The sequence below is a fragment of the Panulirus ornatus genome, chromosome 17, assembly GCF_036320965.1.
Source record: "Panulirus ornatus isolate Po-2019 chromosome 17, ASM3632096v1, whole genome shotgun sequence".
In the NCBI taxonomy this organism is placed as follows: Eukaryota; Metazoa; Arthropoda; class Malacostraca; order Decapoda; family Palinuridae; genus Panulirus; species Panulirus ornatus.
The window spans coordinates 25,148,497-25,172,893 of record NC_092240.1 but is presented as its reverse complement, the minus strand read 5'-3'; the positions used below and the strand labels follow the sequence as shown (position 1 = coordinate 25,172,893).

Genomic DNA, 24,397 nt, shown 5'->3' with positions numbered 1-24,397 from the left:
ATGGCGAAGGTCGAAACCCCACAAGAAGCAGTGACTAAGTCACTGTCAGAGCACTTCACTGTAGACACGAGACAGTCGAGTGCAGGAGTGGAATATGACGTGTCTACTGCGATAGATATTTCAGAAACGCAGAACTTCATGGCAGGTGCGAAAGCAGCTGCTCCTCATCCACCACAAAACTTAAAGGTAGAAGTTATCAGTACTCAAGCCACAACTCCATTCACAACACAGAGGCCTGAGGGACACGCGGAAGTTACTCGAACAGTGAGTTGTTTATCACCGAGAAGGACTGAGGATAGCGTCAGCCGTCCACAAGTAGCGACATCTCTGCCACAGAGCTCCGTCATAGCAGCCAGCACCACTGCCTCTGTGACCAGTGTAGCGCAACTGAGTTCAGTGGAGGAAGTCAATATTACTGAAGCATTGTATCCACTACCATCACTGAAGTCCATGGTGCACGTCGAGAGCACTGAAGCAGTGAGTTGTGTCAAGCTACGGGACTCTGTGGTAGACGTCAACCATGCTCAGCCAGTGGCATCTCCAGCATCACATGACCCTGTGTTGGATGGCAGCACTTCTCGTACACGTGATCTTAAAAGAATGGACAACACTATTTCGGAAGTCAATAACACTGATAGAGTGACTCATTTTGCATCCCAAAACTCCAAAGTGGAAATCAATACTGAAGCGAAGACTCATGAGTTACCACCTTATTTGATAGTAGAAGTTAGCAGTGCCCAGGCGGTAACTACCGCGCCACCACAGAAATCTGTGGTGGAAGTCACCAGTCCTCATACTTTCACCCCACCATTAGCATGGCACTCTATCGGTGAGACTATATCTCGCGCAGGGAAGACCCTCACACCGCATAACTCCATGGAATCAAATGTTGCTCAAGAAGTGACTCATCCTCACACGTCACAATGCTTTCCTGAAGAGGTCTTCAGCACTCAAGCTGTAACTCCACTTAGGAGTCCACAAGACTCAGTGGTAGAAGGGGATAGCACTCGAGCATCTGCTCCTCCAGCACCGCAGATGACCATGTCAGAAGTTAACACAGCTCAAGCAGTGACATCCCTCCTACCACACGACTTTATCATGAACGTTGACGCCACTGAGGCTGAGGCTTTCCTTCCAACACAGAGGCCTGTCATGGAAGTTACCACTGGAGAAAGTGTGGATGAACTTAGACCATTCACTATTGTGGAAGTTGGTAAGCTTCAGACAGTTACTCCCATGACACCACAGCACTCCACAGCGGACGGTAGTACTCCGCAGTCAGCGACTCGTCCAACAAGACAAGCCTTGGGGGAGAGAACCAGCACTGAGGAAAAGATGGCCCCTCATATCCCTCTATCGTCCATGGTGGAAGACGCCAGTACTGAGGAAGCCACACCTCTGACGACGCAATATTCCATGGAGGAAGTCAGCACTGTTAAAGCAATGGCTTCCCCAGTGCCCCAGAATTCTGCTATGGAAGTTATCACTTCTCAGGCAGTGGCCTCCCTGGCGCTGCAGAATATCATGGCGGACGTGACAACCGCTTCAAGAGCAGGAGAGAACACAGACATGCAAGTTAGTACAGGAAGATTAGAGCGTGACGTAGCATCTGAGGACTCTATGGTGGAAGTTATCTTTGCTCAAGGAACGACTCCTACACCAGTCGAGGTGGACACTTCTGAGTCAGCTACGGTTTTAACACCCCAGATCTCCCTGACCGAGGTCAGCGTCATAGAAAGAGTGACCCCACTTATACCACAGAGGTTTAGAGTGGAAGACCAGACTGCTCAGTTGGTTGGCCCTTTAGCACCTCAGAATTCCTCTGCAGAAGTCAACAGTTCCCCAGAGATCATTCCTCTGATGCCACAGTACTCCAGGGCAAAAGTTCATACTGTTCAAGCGTTTACATCACCACAGATGTCTGTGGGTGAAGGCAGCACGCCTCAAGCACTGCCTTCATCAACACCACCGCTCCACGTCGTGAGAGGGACCGGTAACACGACTGAGGAAGTGATTTTTATAACACCACAGGAATCGCAGAGGGTCACCACTACTCAGGTACAGGCTCTGTCACCAAAGAGCCCCATGGTGAACGTCAGCCACTACAGCAGTGACTTCTGTAACAGCACTGAAATCCGCGGTACAAGTTGATACTTTTCAGGAAGCTGCTATTCTGCCACCACAAAACTCCACAGTGGATGTCACCACCACTCAGACAGTGACTGTAAGACCGCAGTGCTCCATGACGGGAATCTGTACTTCTCATTCGCCCTCCCCTTCGTCAGAAGGCGACACTCGTAACAAAGCGACTCCTAAAACACTAGAAGATCCCATTGTGAAATTCCACACTGCTCAGCCAGGTATTCTCCAGATGTCACCAGACACTGCGGTGGAGATTGATACTACTTGTGCAGCGACTCCTTTGAGTCTACAGATGTCCACGGTGGATGTCAAGACTACTCAGTTAAGAACTCGTCTCACATCAAGTCTTCCCAAGGTGAAGGTTGAGACGACTGATGCCATTCCCCTTCCCACACCACTGTGGCCCATGGTGGGAACCCCTACCACAGGGACAGGAGAAACCACTACTGTTCTACCTCAGACCTCCAGGGTGATCTACACATCACCACTACTTGACCCTGAACCATCGCAGACCTACGTGATGGAAATGGATACAACTCAAGCAGTGACTCCACGGTCACTACAGAACACTGTGGCACAACTCAGTCACCCAGTAACAAGGCCTCCTGTTGCACACTCAAGTTCTGTGACTGGAATGAGCAATATACAGAGAATGAACATCCCACAGATTTCTACCGTGGAATCCAGCAGTACTCAATCACTGACCATTTTGACACCACGAAATTTCTTAGTGAAAGACATGAGTACCCAAGAGGGTAGCCCTGTAGTGCCACAGATCCCCATGGCACAAGTCAACACTAATTTGACAGTAAATCTTCAGGCATTAGAGAACTCTCCATCAGAAGCTGATGCTTCTAGGACATTAACCCTTCAGACGCGGCCGATCTCCACGGAGGAACTCGTTGCTCCAGAGGGACAGATTTGCCCAGCGCAGCAGGTCCCTCAAATGGGAGTCGACACCAGACAAGCAGAGAATCCTCTACCATCACAGAGCTGTGTTATGCAGAGCAGCACCACTCACTCGTTAACTCGGAAAACACAATCGAAGTCAGTGATGGAGATGAGCAGTGTAAGAGAAGCCACCACAGTACCACTGAGTAGTAGTAGTGATGAGGAAGTTATCACTGTACCACTGGGTAGTAATAAGGAAGCCACCACTGTACCACTGCAGGCTGCCATGATGGAAGTGATCACTTCACAATCACAGACTCTTGTACCACGACAGAGTTCCTGGGTGAGAACCACCGCTGCTCAAGAAGACCCAACCCCATCATTACAGAGCTCCATGGTGGAGGCCAGACCTGCTCCGGCATCGTCTCTTCTGACACAACAGATATCAGTGGCAGAATCTGAAGATGTTGAAGCAACTAGTCCCTCTGTCCTACAGCGTTCCGTCTTAGAGACGAGTGGTTCTCAAACGCCTCACAGGTCCATGGTGGAAGCCACCCCTTCGAAAGAAGCTGTAACTCCTGTAGCGTCTTTGACCTCTGTTGAGGGAGTCAGTACTACTGAGACTGTCACTCCGCTACCAGATCCCATGGCAGGTGTCACTAAACGTCCAGTGGTCGTCTCCGTTGCGCCACAGACCTCTGTGGCAGAAGTCAGCCATCTTGCACCTCTGAATTCCGTGAGAGAAGTTGATACCCAACCTGTGGTTATGATGGGAAAGAAGGCCATGACTGAAGCTATCAGTGTTGGAAAAGGTACTCCTCTGACCCCCGAGAACTCTATGGTAGAAATGAACACTTGTCAGGTAGTACGTCCTCATGCACCACCAGACTCTACATTAGAAGTAAATGCCTCTCATGCACTGACTTCTCAAATATCTCATGCACCGACATCCCTAACACCTCATGCACCGACATGCCTAACACCTCATGCACCGACATGCCTAACACCTCATGCACCGACATGCCTAACACCTCATGCACCGACATCCCTAACACCTCATGCACCGACATCCCTAACACCTCATGCACCGACATCCCTAACACCTCATACACCAACTTCCCCAACACCTCATACATTGTCTCCCATAACACCTCAAAACACGGTCTTAACAGACAGCACTCCACAAACTGCAACTGTTCTAACCCCACAGAGTCCCAGTATTGAAGTAGTGACCCCTTTAATTCATCTGGACGAAAACGTTCCTCAGGTTGGGACCGTTCCTTCATCACAGACTTCCATCATGGCACTCGACACTCCTGGAGCAGTGATATTCCCAAGACAAGAGAGCTCTGTGGTGGATATGGACACTGCTCAGGCAGTGATCTCACTTACACAACATTACTCCACGGAGGAAGTCGAAACTGCTCATCCTTCAACTCCTCAAACGCCCCAGAACTCCATGGCGGATGTCAGCATCTATGAGAGAACACGGAACGCCTTGGAGGAAGTCACTGTTGCTCAGACTGTGACTTCAACACCACAGAGCTCCATGTTGGGACTCGGCACTCTCCAGCCACCACAGGATTCCATAAAGGAGGTGGACATTGCTCAAGCTGCGGTTCCTGTGATGCCTCAGCGCACAGTGGCTGAAGTTGACATTACACCTCCGGCAACTCCTGGAACACTACAGAGCCCCACGACTGAAGCAAGCAGGACCAAAGATCTTTCCTCTCTGACACCACAGAGCTCACTTGCTTCTTCCCCACTCCCTCAGACCACTGATACAGAGGTTAGTACTAGTAAAGCTGTGTCTACTGTGTCGTCACAAAACTCCCGGGTAAAGGTTAGCACTAGTCCGATGGTGACGCCTCGGTCACCAGATAGGTCCACGTTGGCGGGCACCATTGCTCATGAGACATGTCGTATACCACCACACAGGTCTGTAGAGAAGGCCAGCGCTACTGAAGCAGCAACGTATTCCACTCCCCAGCGGAGCGCCATGATGGTAGCCAGCACCGCCACCAGCTCTCAGGCATCGACTGATCCACCACACCAGATCTGCACGGAGGAAGTCAGCACTGCTGAGGCAGTGACTCGTCCCACACCACAGAATGTCGTTATGGCGGTTCTCACCGCTCGGAGATCAGTGATGAGCATCGGTGTGGATCAAAAGGCGACTCCCCGAGCACCAGATCGATCCTTAGTGACAATTCACGTCACGGAAAAAGATACTTCAGTCAAGAGTAAGGTGGAAATCGGTGGCGCTCGAGAGTCCACTCCTTTAAAACCCCACATCTCCCTGGTGAAGGACGACCCTCCCCAGACTGTGACTTCTGCACCACTAAAGAAGTCCTCGCTGGCACCCACCCCAGCTGAGACACTGCCTCCTACAGGATCACAGAGCCGTGTGCTTGAGGTCGACTCTGCTCAGGGACTGACTCCACTCACTGTAGATAATTCCACGATGGAAGCCAGGGCTTCTCAAGCAGAGACCGAGAGAACACGGAAGACCATGGTGGAAGCTGCCACGCTTCAGGTGGAGGAGACTCCAGTAGTACCACAAGGCCATGTCTTAGAAGTTGATGCGAGTGCTGTAGGACCACGTGACTCTGTGCAGGGAGTCAGCACTGCTCAGGCTGTGGCTCGTGCAACAACAGAGAACTCTCTGGTGAACGTCTGTGTCGATCAGGCTGTCACTCCAGCACAGACCTCTGTGGCGGATGTCAGCACTAAACACACAGTCAAGTGTCTGACACCACCTGACACCTCTGTGGGCGTATGTACGTCTCATGACGTTCCTTTGACACCACAGAGCTCCATAGAGAGTGTTCCTCCCTTAGAGCCACAGGCCTCCTTATTGGATAGGATTGCTCGAGCTGTTACTTCCCCAGCGCCCCAGAATGCCTTGGTGGAAGTCGACACTGCTGATGCAGTACTTCCTCTGCTAGCACCACAGGACTACAGAGGGGAGGCAGGCAGCACTTGGGAAGCTGCTTCTGTAACACCACAGAGCTCCATTGTGGAAGACACTACACCTCTAACACCACAGAGCTCCATGGTGGAAGACTCTACACCTCTGACACCACAGAGCTCCATGGTGGAAGACTCTACACCTCTGACACCACAGAGCTCCATGGTGGAAGACTCTACACCTCTGACACCACAGAGCTCCATGGTGGAAGACTCTACACCTCTGACACCACAGAGCTCCATGGTGGAAGACTCTACACCTCTGACACCACAGAGCTCCATGGTGGAAGACTCTACACCTCTGACACCACAGAGCTCCATGGTGGAAGATACTACACCTCTGAAACCACAGAGCTCCATGGTGGAAGACACTACACCTCTAACACCGAAGAGCTTTATAGATAAAGACAGTACTCTTGTGACACCACAGAGCTCCATAGATAACGACAAAACACTTGTGACACCACAGAGCTATATAGATGAAGACAGTACACATGTGACACCACAGAGCTCCATGGTGGAAGACACTACACCTCTGACACCACAGAGCACCATGGTGGAAGACACTACACCTCTGACAACACAGAGCTCTCTAGATAAAGACAGTACACTTGTGATAACACGAAGCTCCATGGTGGAAGATAGTACACTTGTGACACCACAGAGCTCCATTGATAAAGACAGTACACATGTGACACCACAGAGCTCCATAGATAAAGACAGTACACTTGTGACACCACAGAGCTCCATGGTGGAAGACACTACACCTCTGACACCACAGAGCTCCATAGATAAAGACTGGACACTTGTGACACCACAGAGCTCCATAGATAAAGACAGCACACTTGTGACACCACAGAGCTCCATAGATAAAGACAGTACACTTGTGACACCGCAGAGCTCCATAGATAAAGACAGTACACTTGTGACACCACAAAGCTCCATTGATAAAGACAATACAATTGTGACACCACAGAGCACCATAGTGGTAGACACTACACCTCTGACACCACAGAGCTCCATGGTGGAAGACACTACACCTTTGACACCACGGAGCTCCATGATGGAAGACACTACACCTCTGACACCACAGAGCTCCATGGTGGAGGACACTACACCTCTGACACCACAGAGCTCCATGGTGGAAGACACTACACCTCTGACACTACAGAGCTCCATTGTGGAAGACACTACTACACCTCTGACACCACAGAGCTCCATTGTGGAAGACACTACACCTCTGACACCACAGAGCTGTATAGATAAAGACAGTACACTTGTGACTTCACAGAGCTCCATAGATAACGACAATACACTCGTGACACCACAGACCTATATAGATGAAGACAGTACACATGTGACACCACAGAGCTCCATGGTGGAAGACACTACACCTCTGACACCACAGAGCACCATGGTGGAAGACACTACACCTTTGATAACACAGAGCTCTCTAGATAAAGACAGTACACTTGTGACACCACAGAGCTCCATTGATAAAGACAGTACACATGTGACACCACAGAGCTCCATAGATAAAGACAGTACACTTGTGACACCACAGAGCTCCATGGTGGAAGACACTACACCTCTGACACCACAGAGCTCCATAGATAAAGACAGTACACTTGTGACACCACAGAGCTCCATAGGTAAAGACAGTACACTTGTGACTCCACAGAGCTCCATGGTCGAAGATAGTACACTTGTGACACCACAGGGCTCCATTGATAAAGACATTACATTTGTGACACCACAGAGCTCCGTGGTGGAAGTTATCTTCCCCCAGAAAGGGACTACCTCAGTATCACAGAGCTCTGCTGTGGCAGACGACTCTGCACAGGCAGGTACTCCTCAGATACCCCAGAACCCGACGGTGGTGAGGGCACCTCAAGTCTTGATTCCTTCAACACCACAGACCTCGATGCTACAAATCGATACATCACAAACTGCGGCTCTTGTAGCACCACAGTCATTGACTGTGATCACACCACAGGAATCCTCGGAGGATGTCCGTGTCACTCAAGCTGTGGCCCCAGCGGTACAACAGGAGGGTTTGGAGGTAGCCACCACCACACCCCAGGTTGAGACTTCTCATGCACCTAAGAGTTCCATGGAGGAAGCCAGGACTGTTCACACAGTTACCCTCCTGCCGCAGCAGAGCTTCACCGAGGAAGTCAACACCACTGAATGTGTAACTTCTCTGGCACTGCAGGACCACCAAGCAGTGATTGCTCCGGTGCTGCAGAGCGCCATGGTGGAAATCGAAAGCGATCAAGAGGCTCTTCATCTTCAGCCTAACGATCCCACGGAAGCAGAGGTCAGCGCTGTTCAAACACCATCTACTCCAAGACGACAGACCCATATTGTAGAAGACCACCCTAGTCATGCAGTGGGTCTCCTGTCACGAGAGGAGTCAGTAATGGAAGCCACTTGTACTGAGGCAGTAACTTTAACACTGCATGATGAAACAGCAGAAGCTGGTGCTCCTCTAGCATTGACTTCTGCAGTGCCACGGAGATCCAGGGTAGTGGTCGACTCAACACCGTCGGTAATTTCCGAGACATCAGACAGGCCTTGGGTGAAAGCCACCTCAGCTGAAGTAGTTGTTACGCCTCAGACATCACCGAAATCCGTAGCTGAGGTAAGCAGTGTACAAGAAGCTACTGCATTACAAGCATCCAAGGTGAGAATGATCACGCCCCAGGCACTGGTTTCTCGATCACCAGAGAGCTCCACGTTGGATATTGAGTCTACAGAACCAGTGACTCCTTTATTACCAGAATACTCCATTCTTAAGGACCAGAGTACCGAAGCTTTGGCTCCTTTCACTCTGCGTAACTCCAGGATGGTGGTAATCAAACCCCAGGTAATAGATCCTCAAACATCTCAAATGGCTTTGATGGAAGTTGGCACTCAGCATGCATCGACTTCCCCAATACCACAGAACCCGATGAAGAAAATCGGCCCAACCCGAAGTGTGAATCTTTCAACCCCACAGAACTCTGCGGTCGAAGTTCACGCCGCTCAGGGAGTTACTTCTGTGACACCTCAGACCTCCATGGAGGAAGCCAGCACTGCTCAAGCAACTACCTCTTTAAGAAAGCCAAAGTCTTTGATGGAGGTCAGCACTGCTGAAATGAGGACTCTGACACTTGAAGGCTCTCAGGCAGAGTTCATTGCCACTGGAAACTTAGCAGAAGTAACACCACCTTACTCCACAGTGGGAGTCATTTGTGCCCCAGAAGGTACCGGAGCCACGCCACCAACCTCGCAGGATTCCAGAGTGAAAGTGGACATCACTCGGGCAGATACCCATCCGGCGGTGGATGCCACCAGTGATCAAGCTTCGACTCTGGCACCTTCAGCCCCCATGGTGGTGGAGGTGGGTACGCTTCAGTCTCCTGCTCCCATGATGCCTCAGACCTGTATGGTAGAAGACATAACTATGCAGGCAGTCACTCCTTTGACCCCTCAGACCAACATGATGGAAGTCAGTTGTCCTCAGCCGATGACCCACCTCATTATACCTCAGAAACCCGAGGTGAAGATCGGGGCTTCTCAGAGTGGAACTCCTCTCACACCAGATACTCCCACGGTGCAAGTAGAGACTCCTGAAGCTGGTCTACATCGACTGCCACAGAGGTCCGTAGAAGAGGTCACTATTACTGACGATGCTTCTGACGGAGCTGAGGACTCCACGCGGAAGGTCGGCGCTCATGGGAGATCGACCTCAGCTTCACAGAGCTCGACGATGGACGTTGACAGTAGGGAGGTCGGGGTTCCTCCAGGACCAGAAACTGACACGCGTCAAGCACCGACTCCATCAACACAGCTGACTCTCATGAAGGATACCATTGATACTCAAGCAGTAACTACAGTAACACCACAAAACCTTATGGTGGAGGTGGGCCCCTCTCAAGTGTCGACCCATTCGCTGCCTCAGAGATCTGTGGTAAAGGCTCACAGTGTTGAAGCAGCAGCTGCTCTGCCACCACAGAAGAGTGCGGGGAGGGTCATCTCTCCTCACTCACAGAACGCAAGGGTAAACGTCACATCTGTTCAGGGAGGTACACCTCTGTTGCTACGTAATTACCAGCTGGACACTAATACTGATGAAACAATTACTCCTGTAACGGCTCAGCATCCCGTGACAGTTACTTCTGTAACGTGTGAGCAACCCATGACAGTTACTCCTGTGACGGATCAGCACCCCATGACAGTTACTCCTGTGACTTCTCAGCACCCCATGACAGTTACCCCTGTGACGTCTCAGCACCCCATGACAGTTACCCCTGTGATGTCTCAGCACCCCATGACAGTTACCCCTGTGACGTCTCAGCACCCCATGACAGTTACCCCTGTGACGTCTCAGCACCCCATGACAGTTACTCCTGTGACGGATCAGCACCCCATGACAGTTACTCCTGTGACTTCTCAGCACCCCATGACAGTTACCCCTGTGACGTCTCAGCACCCCATGACAGTTACCCCTGTGATGTCTCAGCACCCCATGACAGTTACCCCTGTGACGTCTCAGCACCCCATGACAGTTACCCCTGTGACGGATCAGCACCCCATGACAGTTACTCCTGTGACTTCTCAGCACCCCATGACAGTTACCCCTGTGACGTCTCAGCACCCCATGACAGTTACCCCTGTGATGTCTCAGCACCCCATGACAGTTACCCCTGTGACGTCTCAGCACCCCATGACAGTTACCCCTGTGACGTCTCAGCACTCCATGACAGTTACTCCTGTGACGTCTCAGCACCCCATGACAGTTACTCCTGTGATGTCTCAGCACCCTTCGACAGTTACTCCTGTGATGTCTCAGCACCCCATGACAGTTACTCCTGTGATGTCTCAGCACCCTTCGACAGTTACTCCTGTGATGTCTCAGCACCCCATGACAGTTACTCCTGTGATGTCTCAGCACCCCATGACAGTTACTCCTGTGATGTCTCAGCACCCTTCGACAGTTACTCCTGTGATGTCTCAGCACCCCATGACAGTTACTCCTGTAAAGTCTCAGCACCCCATGACAGTTACTCCTGTGATGTCTCAGCACCCCATGACAGTTACTCCTGTGATGTCTCAGCACCCCATGACAGTTACTCCTGTGATGTCTCAGCACCCCATGACAGTTACTCCTGTGATGTCTCAGCACCCCATGACAGTTACTCCTGTGACGTCTCAGCACCCCATGACAGTTACTCCTGTGACGTCTCAGCACCCCATGACAGTTACTCCTGTGATGTCTCAGCACCCCATGACAGTTACCCCTGTGACGTCTCAGCACTCCATGACAGTTACTCCTGTGACGTCTCAGCACCCCATGACAGTTACTCCTGTGACGTCTCAGCACCCCATGACAGTTACTCCTGTGACGTCTCAGCACTCCATGACAGTTACTCCTGTGACGGATCAGCACCCCATGACAGTTACTCCTGTGATGTCTCAGCACCCCATGACAGTTACTCCTGTGATGTCTCAGCACCCTTCGACAGTTACTCCTGTGATGTCTCAGCACCCCATGACAGTTACTCCTGTGACGTCTCAGCACCCCATGACAGTTACTCCTGTGACGTCTCAGCACCCCATGACAGTTACCCCTATGACGTCTCAGCACCCCATGACAGTTACTCCTGTGATGTCTCAGCACCCCATGACAGTTACTCCTGTGACGTCCCAGCACCCCATGACAGTTACTCCTGTGACGTCTCAGCACCCCATGACAGTTACTCCTGTGACGTCTCAGCACCCCATGATAGTTACTCCTGTGACGTCTCAGCACCCCATGACAGTTACTCCTGTGACGTCCCAGCACCCCATGACAGTTACTCCTGTGACGTCCCAGTACCCCATGACAGAAATCAGTATTTCCCAGGCCAGACCTCTGGTAGCAACACAAAGCTCCATGGCAGACATTCCCGCTTTGCAAAGCACGGCAGACGAAGTTACTGTGCCATGCATGGCAGAAATGAGCAACGTGGAAAATATGGCAGAAATTAGCAGTGTGCAGAGCATGAGTTCTCTTGGGTCACCGATACCCATTGTGGAAGTGAAGAGAAGTCGACCTCTGACGACCATTCAACCACAAGACCCCACTCTGGAGGTCAACTCGTCTGGAGTACTGACTCCCCTCCCACCTCAAGACTTGATATCAGACGTCGGTGCACCTCACTCGGCGATATCCCCAGCAGTGGGCCATTCCCAGGTGTACGCTGCCCAAGCAGCAGGACCTCTCCCACCTCAGGCCCGCCAGGTGGAGGAGAGGACAAGGGTGAGGGATGTATATGATGTGGAGCCTCTTACGCTGCACAGCTCCATGGGGGAAGAAAGCAGTGGTCGAACAGTCGTTCCCCAGAACATCGCTGGGGCAGTGAGAGACAACGAAGCTCTGCCTGCTGTAGTACCACCCAACCCCATGTTGGTTGTTGACATTACTCAGGCAGTGACTCCCGGATCACCACAGACCACCTCTCAGGCAGTGACTCCCAGATCAACACAGACCACCTCTCAGGCAGTGACTCCTGGATCACCACAGACCACCTCTCAGGCAGTGACTCTTGGATCAACACACACCACCTCTCAGGCAGTGACCCCTAGACCACCACGGACTACCACAGTCCTTGGTAGCAGTGCTCTCACAGTGACACCTTTAACTTCACAGAGCTCAGTGATGGAATTCAGCAGTAGTGAGGCAGTGCCTCCTGTAGCACCCCATGACACTGGGGTTGAAGATGATCGTACTCCACTTACGACGTCTCTAAAACCGCAGACAGTTGTCAGAAGAGCTCCTTCAGTAACCCTTCCACCATCAGAGAACCTCGTGGAGGAAGTCGGCACTCTTCAGGAGACGAAAGCTCCTGCAGCACAAAACCGTCTCGTCAGAGTTAGAAGCGGTGGACGAGTGTCTATACAGCCATCTCAAAGCTCTATAGCAGAACTGAATAGAACGCAGCAGAGTCCCATGGTGGAAGTCAACGCTGTTGAAACGGTGATTCCTTTATGGATCCCTACGGTACAAGTTGAGAGTACTCAAGCACTGATCCCATCAACACGACAGAGGTCGGTGGTGCAAGTCAGAACCGAGTCACAAGACGAAATAACTCCTCATCGCGACACACCTCAGTCAGGTACGCGTCCAACAACACAGAACGCCATTGCAGAAGTTTGCACAACGGAACTGGATCCTTTCACACCGCAGAACTCAGAAACAGAAGCCAGTGTAGTAGAAAGAGTGATCCCTCCTGAACCAAGGAGGCTTCAGGTGGAAATCAGTCCTCCTCATGTATCGTCTGCTTTAAGAACACAGGAATCTACGGTAGATGTCGGTGTTGCTGCGCCATTGACTCTACAAACACCTCAAGAATCCATTTTGGAGGTCGACACCTTGCAAGCAGAGACTCTGCTAACACCGCAGACCTCTGTGGTTGAGGCTAGCACCCTTGAAGAAGTGACTCCTTATAGAAGTCGGAGCTCTTTGTTGGAAGTTACCATTTTTGATAAGGCGGTGATGCCCCTCATACCACAGAGCTCTGTCGTAGAACTCGTTACTGCTGAAGCAGTAACTCATCTCTCATCTCAGAACTCTGCGTTTAAGGTCGGTAATGAATCCGTATCTTCCGTAACCCCACAGAACTTTATGTTGGGAGAGGAAACCCCTCGGGTTATTCCTGTATCAACACAGAATTCAGTAGCGGAAGCCAAAAGCACAAAGCCTGTGACTCCCGTGACATCACAGACCACCTGGTTGAAAATGAACACATCTCATGCAGACGTCTCTCTAATACCCCAGGATTCCGCAGGAGAAAGCATGACTGCTAATTTGATGATCCCACAAACATCTCAGATTTCTATAGAGGATGTCGACAGTGCGCAGCCAGCGATTACTCGCACACCAGTGAACCGAAGAACAGATGTTAGTGACTCTTATGCAGTGGCACCTTTACGACCAGTGAACTCGAGAGCGAAGGCCACGCCACAAACCTCACAAACCACTCATGAGGTCAGCAGTGCCCAAACTGTAACTCCAATGGAGGAGGAGACCAACGGCCAAGCTGTAACTCCTCACACACAGCTAAGGTCCATGGCGGAAGTAGGAAGGACTCAAGCAGTAACTCGTACTGCACCACAGAGCACAGTGTTGGATGTCCGCCTTGCGCAGCAGAACTTCATAATGGGAATCACTACTGATGAAGCGGTGACTGCCTTAGCATCAAAGACCTCTGTGGTGGCAGTCAGCAGTCCAGAAGTATTACCTGGAAGTACGCCAGAGAACTTCATGGAGGAAGTTGGTAGTCTTCAGGCGCTGCCGTTAGCGACCCCCGTCGTGGAAGTCAGAAGTATGGAGAGTATGGGTTGTCTTACACCACACACATCCAAAGTGGAAGCCAACATTTCTCATGCAGGGACCAGTGCAACACCAAAGAATGTCCTGGAAGTCAAGAATTCTGAAGGAGGTACTTTTCTGCCACCAAAGAAGTCTTTGATGGAAGCTATCACGGTACAAGGAATGGCCTCTGTACAAGAGGGATATGTGGGAGACCCGGACGTTCCACGAGCAGTTTCCTCTCCCACACCGCACGACGCTGCCGGAGAAATCGAGGCAGCTGCGTCGCTTACGTCTCCTCCAGCACAGAGCTCTGTGGTGGAGTTCAGCAGCAGTCATGTATCGTGTCTTCTGACACCACAGAACTCTGCTATGGAGTTTGATGCTCCTCAGGCAGTGACTCCAGTGATACCACATGTTCTGGAATTAAACGCTCCTCAGGCAGTGACTCCAGTAATGCTGGACACCCCTGCTGTAGAATCTGATGCTTTGCAAGCGGAGTCTCGTGTCACGCCACAGCTTGCCATATCAAGCGCTACAACGCTTGAAGCGTTGACTCAGCGAGCACCGCTGGATTCCACAGTGGAAGCCGCTGTTCTTGAAGAAGTTGCACCTTTAGCGCAACATTCTCCTTTGCCGGTGGTGCTTACTTTACCAGCGCTGACCCCAGCAACGCCAGAGAACAACACGACAGAACTCGGCGCTTGTCAGGCAACCGTTCGTACGATGGAGCAGGAGTGTGTGGTGTTGAGAGCGAACACGATCCAGACGGAGGTGGCTCTAGATTCCACAGTGACCATGGCGGAGGTGACTCCTGCTCAGGCTGTAACCCCTATCATAGGGCGGGACGCTTCGGGAGGAATCAATCCCTCTCAGTCAGCGACGCCCTTGACACCATGGACCCTCGCGGCAAACATGAGGAGTCGCCGGGTTGTGAGTGGTGAGGAAGCCTCCGCCACACCTGCCGTGGAGGTGGCCGCTACGCGCCAACAGGCCATGAGCAAGGCTGACAGTAGTGAAGCAGCGACTCCTCTCAGGAAACGGGCCATTGTGGATGAGGTCAGCAGTGGTAGGTCTGTGACCCTTTTAGCATCACAAAACTCCACAGACCAAGTCATTGCTACTCCCACAGACCAAGTCATAGCTACTCCCACAGACCAAGTCATTGCTACTCCCACAGACCAAGTCATTGCTACATCCACAGACCAAGTTATTGCTACTCCCACAGACCAAGCCATAGCTACTCCCACAGACCAAGTCATTGCTACACTCACAGACCAAGTCATTGCTACACTCACAGACCAAGTCATTGCTACTCCCACAGACCAAGTCATTGCTACTCCCACAGACCAAGTCATTGCCACTCCCACAGATCAAGTCATTGCTACTCCCACAGACCAAGTCATTGCTACTTCCACAGACCAAGCCATTGCTACACCCACAGACCAAGTCATCGCTCCTCCCACAGACCAAGTCATTGCTACTCCCACAGACCAAGTTATTGCTACTCCCACAGACCAAGTCATTATTACTCCCACAGACCAAGTCATTGCTACTCCCACAGACCAAGTCATTGCTACTCCCACAGACCAAGTCATTGCCACTCCCACAGATCAAGTCATTGCTACCACCACAGATCAAGTCATTGCTACTCCCACAGTCCAAGCCATTGCTACACCCACAGACCAAGTCATCGCTCCTCCCACAGACCAAGTCATTGCTACTCCCACAGACCAAGTCATTATTACTCCCACAGACCAAGTCATTGCTACTCCCACAGACCAAGTAATTCATACTCCCACAGACCAAGTCATTATTACTCCCACAGACCAAGTCATTGCTGCTCCCACAGACCAAGTCATTATTACTCCCACAGACCAAGTCATTATTACTCCCACAGACCAAGTCATTGCTACTCCCACAGACCAAGTCATTGCTACTCCCACAGACCAAGTCATTGCTACTCCCATTAACCAAGTCATTGCTACTCCCACAGACCAAGTAATTCCTACTCCCACAGACCAAGTCATTGCCACTCCCACAGACCAAGTCATTGCTACTCCCACAGACCAAGTCATTATTACTCCCACAGACCAAGTAATTCCTACTCCCACAAACCAAGTCATTGCTACACCCACAGACCAAGTAATTCCTACTCCTACAGACCAAGTCATTGATACTCCCACGGACCAAGTTATTGCTACTCCCACAGACCAAGTCATTGCTACTCCCACAGACCAAGTCATTGCTACTCCCACAGACCAAGTCATTCCTACTTCCACAGACCAAGCCAGTACAACTCCCACAGACCAAGTCATTGCTACTTCCACAGGCCAAGTCAGTACAACTCCCATAGACCAAGTCATTGCTACTCCCACAGACCAAGTCATTGCTACACCCACAGACCAAGTCATTGCTACTCCCACAGACCAAGTCATTGCTACACCCACAGACCAAGTCATTGCTACTCCCACAGACCAAGTCATTATTACTCCCACAAACCAAGTTATTGCTACTGCCATTGACCAGGTTAGTACTACTCCCACAGACCAAGTCATTGCTACTCCCACAGACCAAGTCATTGCTACTCACACAGACCAAGTCATTGCTACACCCACAGACCAAGTCATTGCTACTCCCACAGACCAAGTCATTACTACTCCCACAGACCAAGTCATTATTACTCCCACAGACCAAGTCATTGCTACTCCCACAGACCAAGTCATTGTTACTCCCACAGACCAAGTCATTGCTACTCCCACAGACCAAGTCATTGCTACACCCACAGACCAAGTCATTGCTACTCCCACAGACCAAGTCATTGCTACTCCCACAGACCAGATCATTGCTACTCCCACAGACCAAGTTATTGCTACTCCTACAGACCAAGACATTACTACTCCCATTGACCAAGTCATTGCTACTCCCACAGTTAAAGTCATTGCTACTCCCACAGACCAAGTTATTGCTACTCCCACAGACCAAGTCAGTACTACTCCCATTGACCAAGTCATTGCTATTCCCACAGTTCAAGTCATTGCTACTTCCATTGATCAAGTTAGTACCACTCCCACAGACAAAGTCATTGCTACTCCCACAGTCCAAATAAGTACTACTCCCACAGACCAAGTCATTGGTACACCCACAGACCAAGTCATTACTACTCCCATTGCTCAAATTAGTGCTACTCCCACAGTCCAAGTCAGTTCTACTCCCACAGAACAAGTCATTGCTACTCCCACAAACAAAGTCAGTACTGCTCCCACAGACCAAGTTATTGCTACTCCCACAGACCAAGTCATTGCTACTCCCACAGACCAAGTCATTGCTATTCCCACAGACCAAGTTATTGCTACTCCCACAGACCAAGTTATTGCTACTCCCACAGACCAAGAAATTCCTACTCCCACAGACCAAGTCATTGTTACTCCCACATTCCAAGTCATTGCTACTCCCACAGACCAAGTTATTGCTATTCCCACAGACCAAGTCATTGCTACTCCCACAGACCAGATCATTGCTACTCCCACAGACCAAGTAATTCATACTCCCACAGACCAAGTCATTGCTACTCCCACATTCCAAGTCATTGCTATTCCCACAGACCAAGTTATTGCTACCCCCACAGACCAAGTTATTGCTACTCCCACAGACCAGATCATTGCTACTCCCACAGACCAGGTCATTGCTACTCCCACAGACCAAGTCATTGCTACTCCCACAGACCAAGTCCGTACTACTTCCACAGACCAAGTCATTGCTATTCCCACAGACCAAGTAATTCCTACTCCCACAGACCAAGTCATTGCTACTCCCACAGACCAGGTCACTGTTACTCCCATTGATCAAGTTAGTACAACTCCCACAGACCAAGTCATTGCTACTCCCACAGTCCAAGTCAGTGCTACTCCCACAGTCCAAGTCAGTGCTACTCCCACAGTCCAAGTCATTGCTACTCCCACAGACCAAGTCCGCACTACTCCCACAGACCAAGTCATTGCTACTCCCACAGACCAAGTCCGTACTACTCCCACAGACCAAGTCCGTACTACTCCCACAGTCCAAGTCATTGCTACTCCCACAGACCAAGTCATTGCTACTCCCACAGACCAAGTCATTGCTACTCCCACAGACCAAGTCCGTACTACTCCCACAGACCAAGTCATTGCTACTCCCTCAGACCAAGTCCGTACTACTCCCACAGACCAAGTCCGTACTACTCCCACAGACCAAGTCATTGCTACTCCCACAGACCAAGTCCGTACTACTCCCACAGACCAAGTCCGTACTACTCCCACAGACCAAGTCATTGCTACTCCCACAGACCAAGTCAGTACTGGTCAGGTATTAACTCCTCTGACAACGGAAAATTTCATAGTGGAAGTTGACGTATCTGAGGCACTGGTTACACCACTACCACAGAACATCGTGACACCACTACCACAGAACATCGTGACACCACAACCACAGAACATCGTGACACCACAACCACAGAACATCGTGACACCACTACCACAGAACATCATGACACCACAACCTCAGAACATCGTGACACCACTACCACAGAACATCGTGACACCACAACCACAGAACATCGTGACACCACAACCACAGAACATCATGACACCACAACCTCAGAACATCGTGACACCACAACCACAGAACATCGTGACACCACAACCACAGAACATCATGACACCACAACCACAGAACATCATGACACCACAACCTCAGAACATCGTGACACCACTACCACAGAACACCGTGACACCACTACCACAGAACATCGTGACACCACAACCACAGAACATCGTGACACCACAACCACAGAACATCGTGACACCACAACCACAGAACATCGTGACACCAATACCACAGAACATCGTGACACCACTACCACAGAACATCGTGACACCACTACCACAGAACATCGTGACACCACAACCACAGAACATCATGACACCACTACCACAGAACATCGTGACACCACAACCACAGAACATCGTGACACCACAACCACAGCACATCGTGACACCACAACCACAGAACATCGTGACACCACTACCACAGAACATCGTGACACCACTACCACAGCACATCGTGACACCACAACCACAGAACATCGTGACACCACTACCACAGCACATCGTGACCAAAGTCATTGCTGACCAGTCTGTGGAAGGAGATAATCGGGAAAGGTTTGCTTCAACGCCACAGTATTGTGTGGAGGAAGTCATGACCCTTGATGGAGCGATGCCTCCATCACCACATAGTCTCGTCGTAGAAGCCAACATTATCCCAGCAGAGACGTCACTGAAGTCACGACAACCTACGGCAGAGGTCAGTGTTGTGGTGACATCACAGGACAGCATGGTGGAAGTGGCTGGGTCCCCTACACTCACTCTTGCGGCACAGCAAGATGCCGCACTAGTCGATAGCACACTTGCTGCGACTTCTTCAACACCACAGACCCCTGTGAGTCCTTCAACACCACAGACCTCTGTGGGTCCTTCACCACCACAGACCCCTGTGAGTCCTTCAACACCACAGACCTCTGTGGGTCCTTCAACACCACAGACCCCTGTGAGTCCTTCAACACCACAGACCTCTGTGGGTCCTTCAACACCACAGACCCCTGTGAGTCCTTCAACACCACAGACCTCTGTGGGTCCTTCAACACCACAGACCCCTGTGAGTCCTTCAACACCACAGACCTCTGTGGGTCCTTCAACACCACAGACCCCTGTGAGTCCTTCAACACCACAGACCTCTGTGGGTCCTTCAACACCACAGACCCCTGTGAGTCCTTCAACACCACAGACCTCTGTGGGTCCTTCAACACCACAGACCCCTGTGAGTCCTTCAACACCACAGACCTCTGTGAGTCCTTCAACACCACAGACCCCTGTAAGTCCTTCAACACCACAGACCTCTGTGGGTTCTTCAACACCACAGACCCCTGTGAGTCCTTCAACACCACAGACCTCTGTGAGTCCTTCAACACCACAGACCTCTGTGGGTCCTTCAACACCACAGACCTCTGTGAGTCCTTCAACACCACAGACCTCTGTGGGTCCTTCAACACCACAGACCCCTGTGAGTCCTTCAACACCACAGACCTCTGTGAGTCCTTCAACACCACAGACCTCTGTGGGTCCTTCAACACCACAGACCCCTGTGAGTCCTTCAACACCACAGACCTCTGTGGGTCCTTCAACACCACAGACCTCTGTGAGTCCTTCAACACCACAGACCCCTGTGAGTCCTTCAACACCACAGACCTCTGTGAGTTCTTCATCACCACAGACCTTTATAGGTTCTTCAGCACCACAGACCTCTGTGAGTTCTCCAATACCACAGGCGTCTACGAGTAAACTCGGCTCCACTCAGTCAGTGCCTCCAGTTTCACCACGACTCTCAACAGTGGATCTCAATATCGTCCCAGAAGTGAACGTGCAGACCCCACAGAAGCCCATACTGGAGGTCAATCCTGCTCTGGTAGTGATTCCTCGTACACCAGAGAACGACAGGGTGAAGGTTTTCGCTCGCCATGGGATGAGTACTCCTACACCCCAACATTCCATGCTGGCAGACAGTTTATCTGGGAGAGCAGCCACCACTCTAACGCCGTGCAACTCCATAATACAAGTCAGCGCTAACCAACCAGTGACATCACAAGCACCACGTGACACCATATTTGAAAGCAACGCTCCTCCGGCAGTGAGCTCAGTGGCACCACAGCAGTCCACTGTAAACGTTAGCCGGAGTGATGCACTGACGACTCCGCCAACACTGAAGTCCATGTTGGCGGTCGACATTCCTGAAGATGAGGTTCCTCTTACAGCTGTACAGACCTCAGGAGGCAACATTCCACCAGGGCTGAGTTCTACACCAGCACATGAGTCCATGGTGGGGGTCGTTACCCCTCAAACATTAAATCGCCTGACACGACAAAGCTCCGTGGAAGAAGTCATTCCTCACCAGACGTGTACCCGTGCACCACCAGAGGTCTCCGGAGTACAAGTTACTATCACACCAGTAATCTCCCAGGTCGAAGTTGGACGTACTCAAACCTTGGCTCCTTCAAGGTCTTCGACCTCCGCTATGGAAGTCGACGCCTCTCAAGGAGCAACTCCTCTAATACAGCGGAAAACTGTGACAGAAGTCAGCAGTCTCCAGGCTGTGACCTCTCGTACACCACAAGATTCTCCAGTAGATGTCAGTGGTCCTCGGCCACAGTACACTGAAGCAGAGGTGAGCACGTCTCATCCACTGATTCAGCCAACATCGAGGGATGGTGTGGTATCCATCACCCCTCAGATGGTAGTTTCTGCAGCACCAGTGAACGCCATGGGTGAAGGCAACACCACTCTGATATCAACTCACTCAACACCTCGGGGATCCAGTGCAGGAATCACTGATACTCCACCAGTGGCCCCCTTGACACCGCTGCCCTCCAAGTTAGAAAGCTACGTTCGTCGAACATCAGATCCTTTAACATCACAAGATTTTGAAGTAGATGTCGGAACTCATACTTTAACTCATCAAGCATCACTAAACTTAGCAGCTGAAGTCGATGTTTCTCAAGTGTCGAGACTTCAGAAACCACAGGACTCCAGTGATCCTCAGGAAGTGGCATCTCTAACATCTCAAAACGTCGTGACCGAAGTTGACACACACAGTGCGACAACTCTGACGCTGCAGAACTCCCAGGAGGAAAGCATTCATATTCAAGGCGTTTCCGCTGTACCTGCACAGAAGTTGGCTGAAGACATCAGTGATTCCCAAGGAATAACTCTGATATCAGAAGGCTCTGTGATGGCAGTCAGTAACATGCATACAGCTGAGAATTCCAGGACAGATGGGGGAGAAACAGAGAGTCACCAGTTACCCACCTCCACAGCACACACACCAAGTTCCAAGGTAATGTCTGGTCCACATCCACTGAATTCGAGAGTGGAGAATGATGGCTCCCAAGCCATTCCATCTTTACCCCAGACCTCTGTCATTGACGCCCAACATGCATCTTGTTCATTTATCCCTCACAATTACCAGGATTCTATGACCAAAGTAAAAACTGCCACTTCTTTAGTTCCCCCCACAGGGCAGATCTCTCGGCGGGCAATGAAACCCTTGGAGTTAGACTTTTCTTTAGATATTAATCCTTTAGCAACATCTACACCAGTGGATTCAGTGAGTGTTTTTGCGGACAAGAGCCAAGTTGCTGGATTAACTTCTGCCACTTCTCCCGTCAGCACCATAGAAAACAATTTAGGCATAGCGACACGCACCGTTACAGGTGGCACGAATAACGCCCCACGTACTGTAGAGGACAGAGTTCGTCTCGGTACTCACACCTCGGAAAGTATCATGAGGGTTGCTGCTGGATGTACCGGAACTGGTGATGTGTGTGCTGACAGTAACATCATACGAGGCATCACCACAGTGTCCACACACAGCTCACCAGTGGAAAGGATTGCTCCTACAAACCTCACAAATGTGGTCCCAGTCCAGTGTTCTGTTTTGCCAGTTGGGACTGACACTCCAGACCGAAATGCGATTGTACCAGCCGGACATCCAGGTCTGCCTCAGACGTCGGAGGTAAATGAAGCAGCACCCGCTTCACTCGACCATAGGAGAGGTGGAGACCAGTATCCACCAGGTGTCCGAGTGGGAGCTGGATTTTCATGCTTGGAAGTAATGCCAGCTGAAGACCCAGCGACTCCTGACCCTCAGTCATATCTCCCTACAGATATGAGAGCCGGTGAACCGGGTCTCCATAGCCTCCCTGACATTCAGGAAAATGATAACACATCAAGGGCAGTACCCTTATACACAGCTGTAGGAGAGTCAGGTGGATTTATCGTCCAACACGGCTCGGAAAGTTATATAACACCATTAACTTACCAGGTTGAAGGACCCCTTGTAGAAAGTACACTTCCTCCAGTCCCTACGAGAATAGCACGTGTTCGACAGTCGGATGCATTAAAAAGCGTTGCCGAGAGTGATATTTCCGTCAGTTCTTCGCCACCAACGTGTGAGCAAGAAAGACAACCAGTGGTAAATAGTGTTGCTCTAAAGAGCTGTAAACGAGGTAGAGCAGCGAGTAAGGCTGTACCATTAACGTATCTCAAGCCCTCAGTAAGTGAAGAAGAGTCACCCGCACCGATCCACTTGGTTCCTACAATAAACCGTGAAGTATCGGACGCAGCCCGCTGTTCCGGACGATGAAACTGAAGTTTCGGCTGCTTCAGAACTTCAGGAAAGAGCTGATGACTTATCTCAGCGCCTGGGGTATGTCAGCTACACTCCCGGTATCAATGAATGGGACAACTGTTACCCTGGGTCAGGGATGGAATCTGGGGATGTTTCCTTTGCAGAGGATGCTCTGTTGTCCTGTGATCCTGCCAGAGACGTTGCTCTTGCTGAGCTTAACGAAGAGCAAGTGACGGTATATAAAGGAGGCTCAGACAGACACATATTGTCAGAAGGTAACGTCGTGCAAGGTGGTACACATGCAGCAGGAACTCCAAGAGCAAGTGGTGTTCGTATGGACAGAGCGAGTAACATTATGCGTACACCAGGTCCTGAGGAACAGATGTCTGGCAACAGGCGTGTCACATCTCAAGAGACGGATTCTACAACTGCAGGTGAGAGCATGAACGCGGGTGATGGACACTCTCTCTTCACCTCCGAATTCGCCAAAAGCGCTGTGCCCAGTGTAAAGTATAATGTGGTTGCCGACAGTAACAAAAGCGATTTCACTGAAGAAAATACAGTAGTGTCATCTTGCGATGTTCCTCGTGTAACATTGACCCAAGAGGGCGTGTTGGACACCGATAATGAGGGTAACGGAGAGCAAATTGTTACAAGAGATCATATGGAAGATGAAAGTAATAATGGACGTGGACATGTAGACGTTAGCCTCAAAAGCGCTCAGCCAGGTAAGGCCAACTTATCATATGGTACTGAGGGCCAGTCCGTTGTCGGCACCAACATTACTGGCCAGGGCGCTTTGGCAGGCTTCGATATACCCTCAGCACGAGATTCTCTACA

The 24,397-nt window shown here is 50.9% G+C and overlaps 1 protein-coding gene across 1 annotated transcript; it reads left to right on the top strand.

The window, feature by feature from the left end:
• Positions 1-23,572, top strand: LOC139754418 (uncharacterized). Its single transcript, XM_071671696.1, has 2 exons — positions 1-1,980; positions 2,162-23,572. The coding sequence occupies exons 1-2, from the start codon at positions 1-3 to the stop codon at positions 23,570-23,572; spliced, it is 23,391 nt and encodes a 7,796-aa protein (XP_071527797.1).
• The last annotated feature ends 825 nt before the right edge of the window (positions 23,573-24,397 follow it).

What these genes read in the sequence shown, in the direction of transcription:
- LOC139754418 (XM_071671696.1), top strand. Translation starts at nt 1, where the DNA reads ATGGCGAAGGTCGAAACCCCACAAGAAGCAGTGACTAAGTCACTGTCA. An exon ending in CAACACCACCGCTCCACGTC is followed by an intron (nt 1,981 to 2,161) that starts GTGAGAGGGACC and finishes GATACTTTTCAG; the next exon opens with GAAGCTGCTATTCTGCCACC.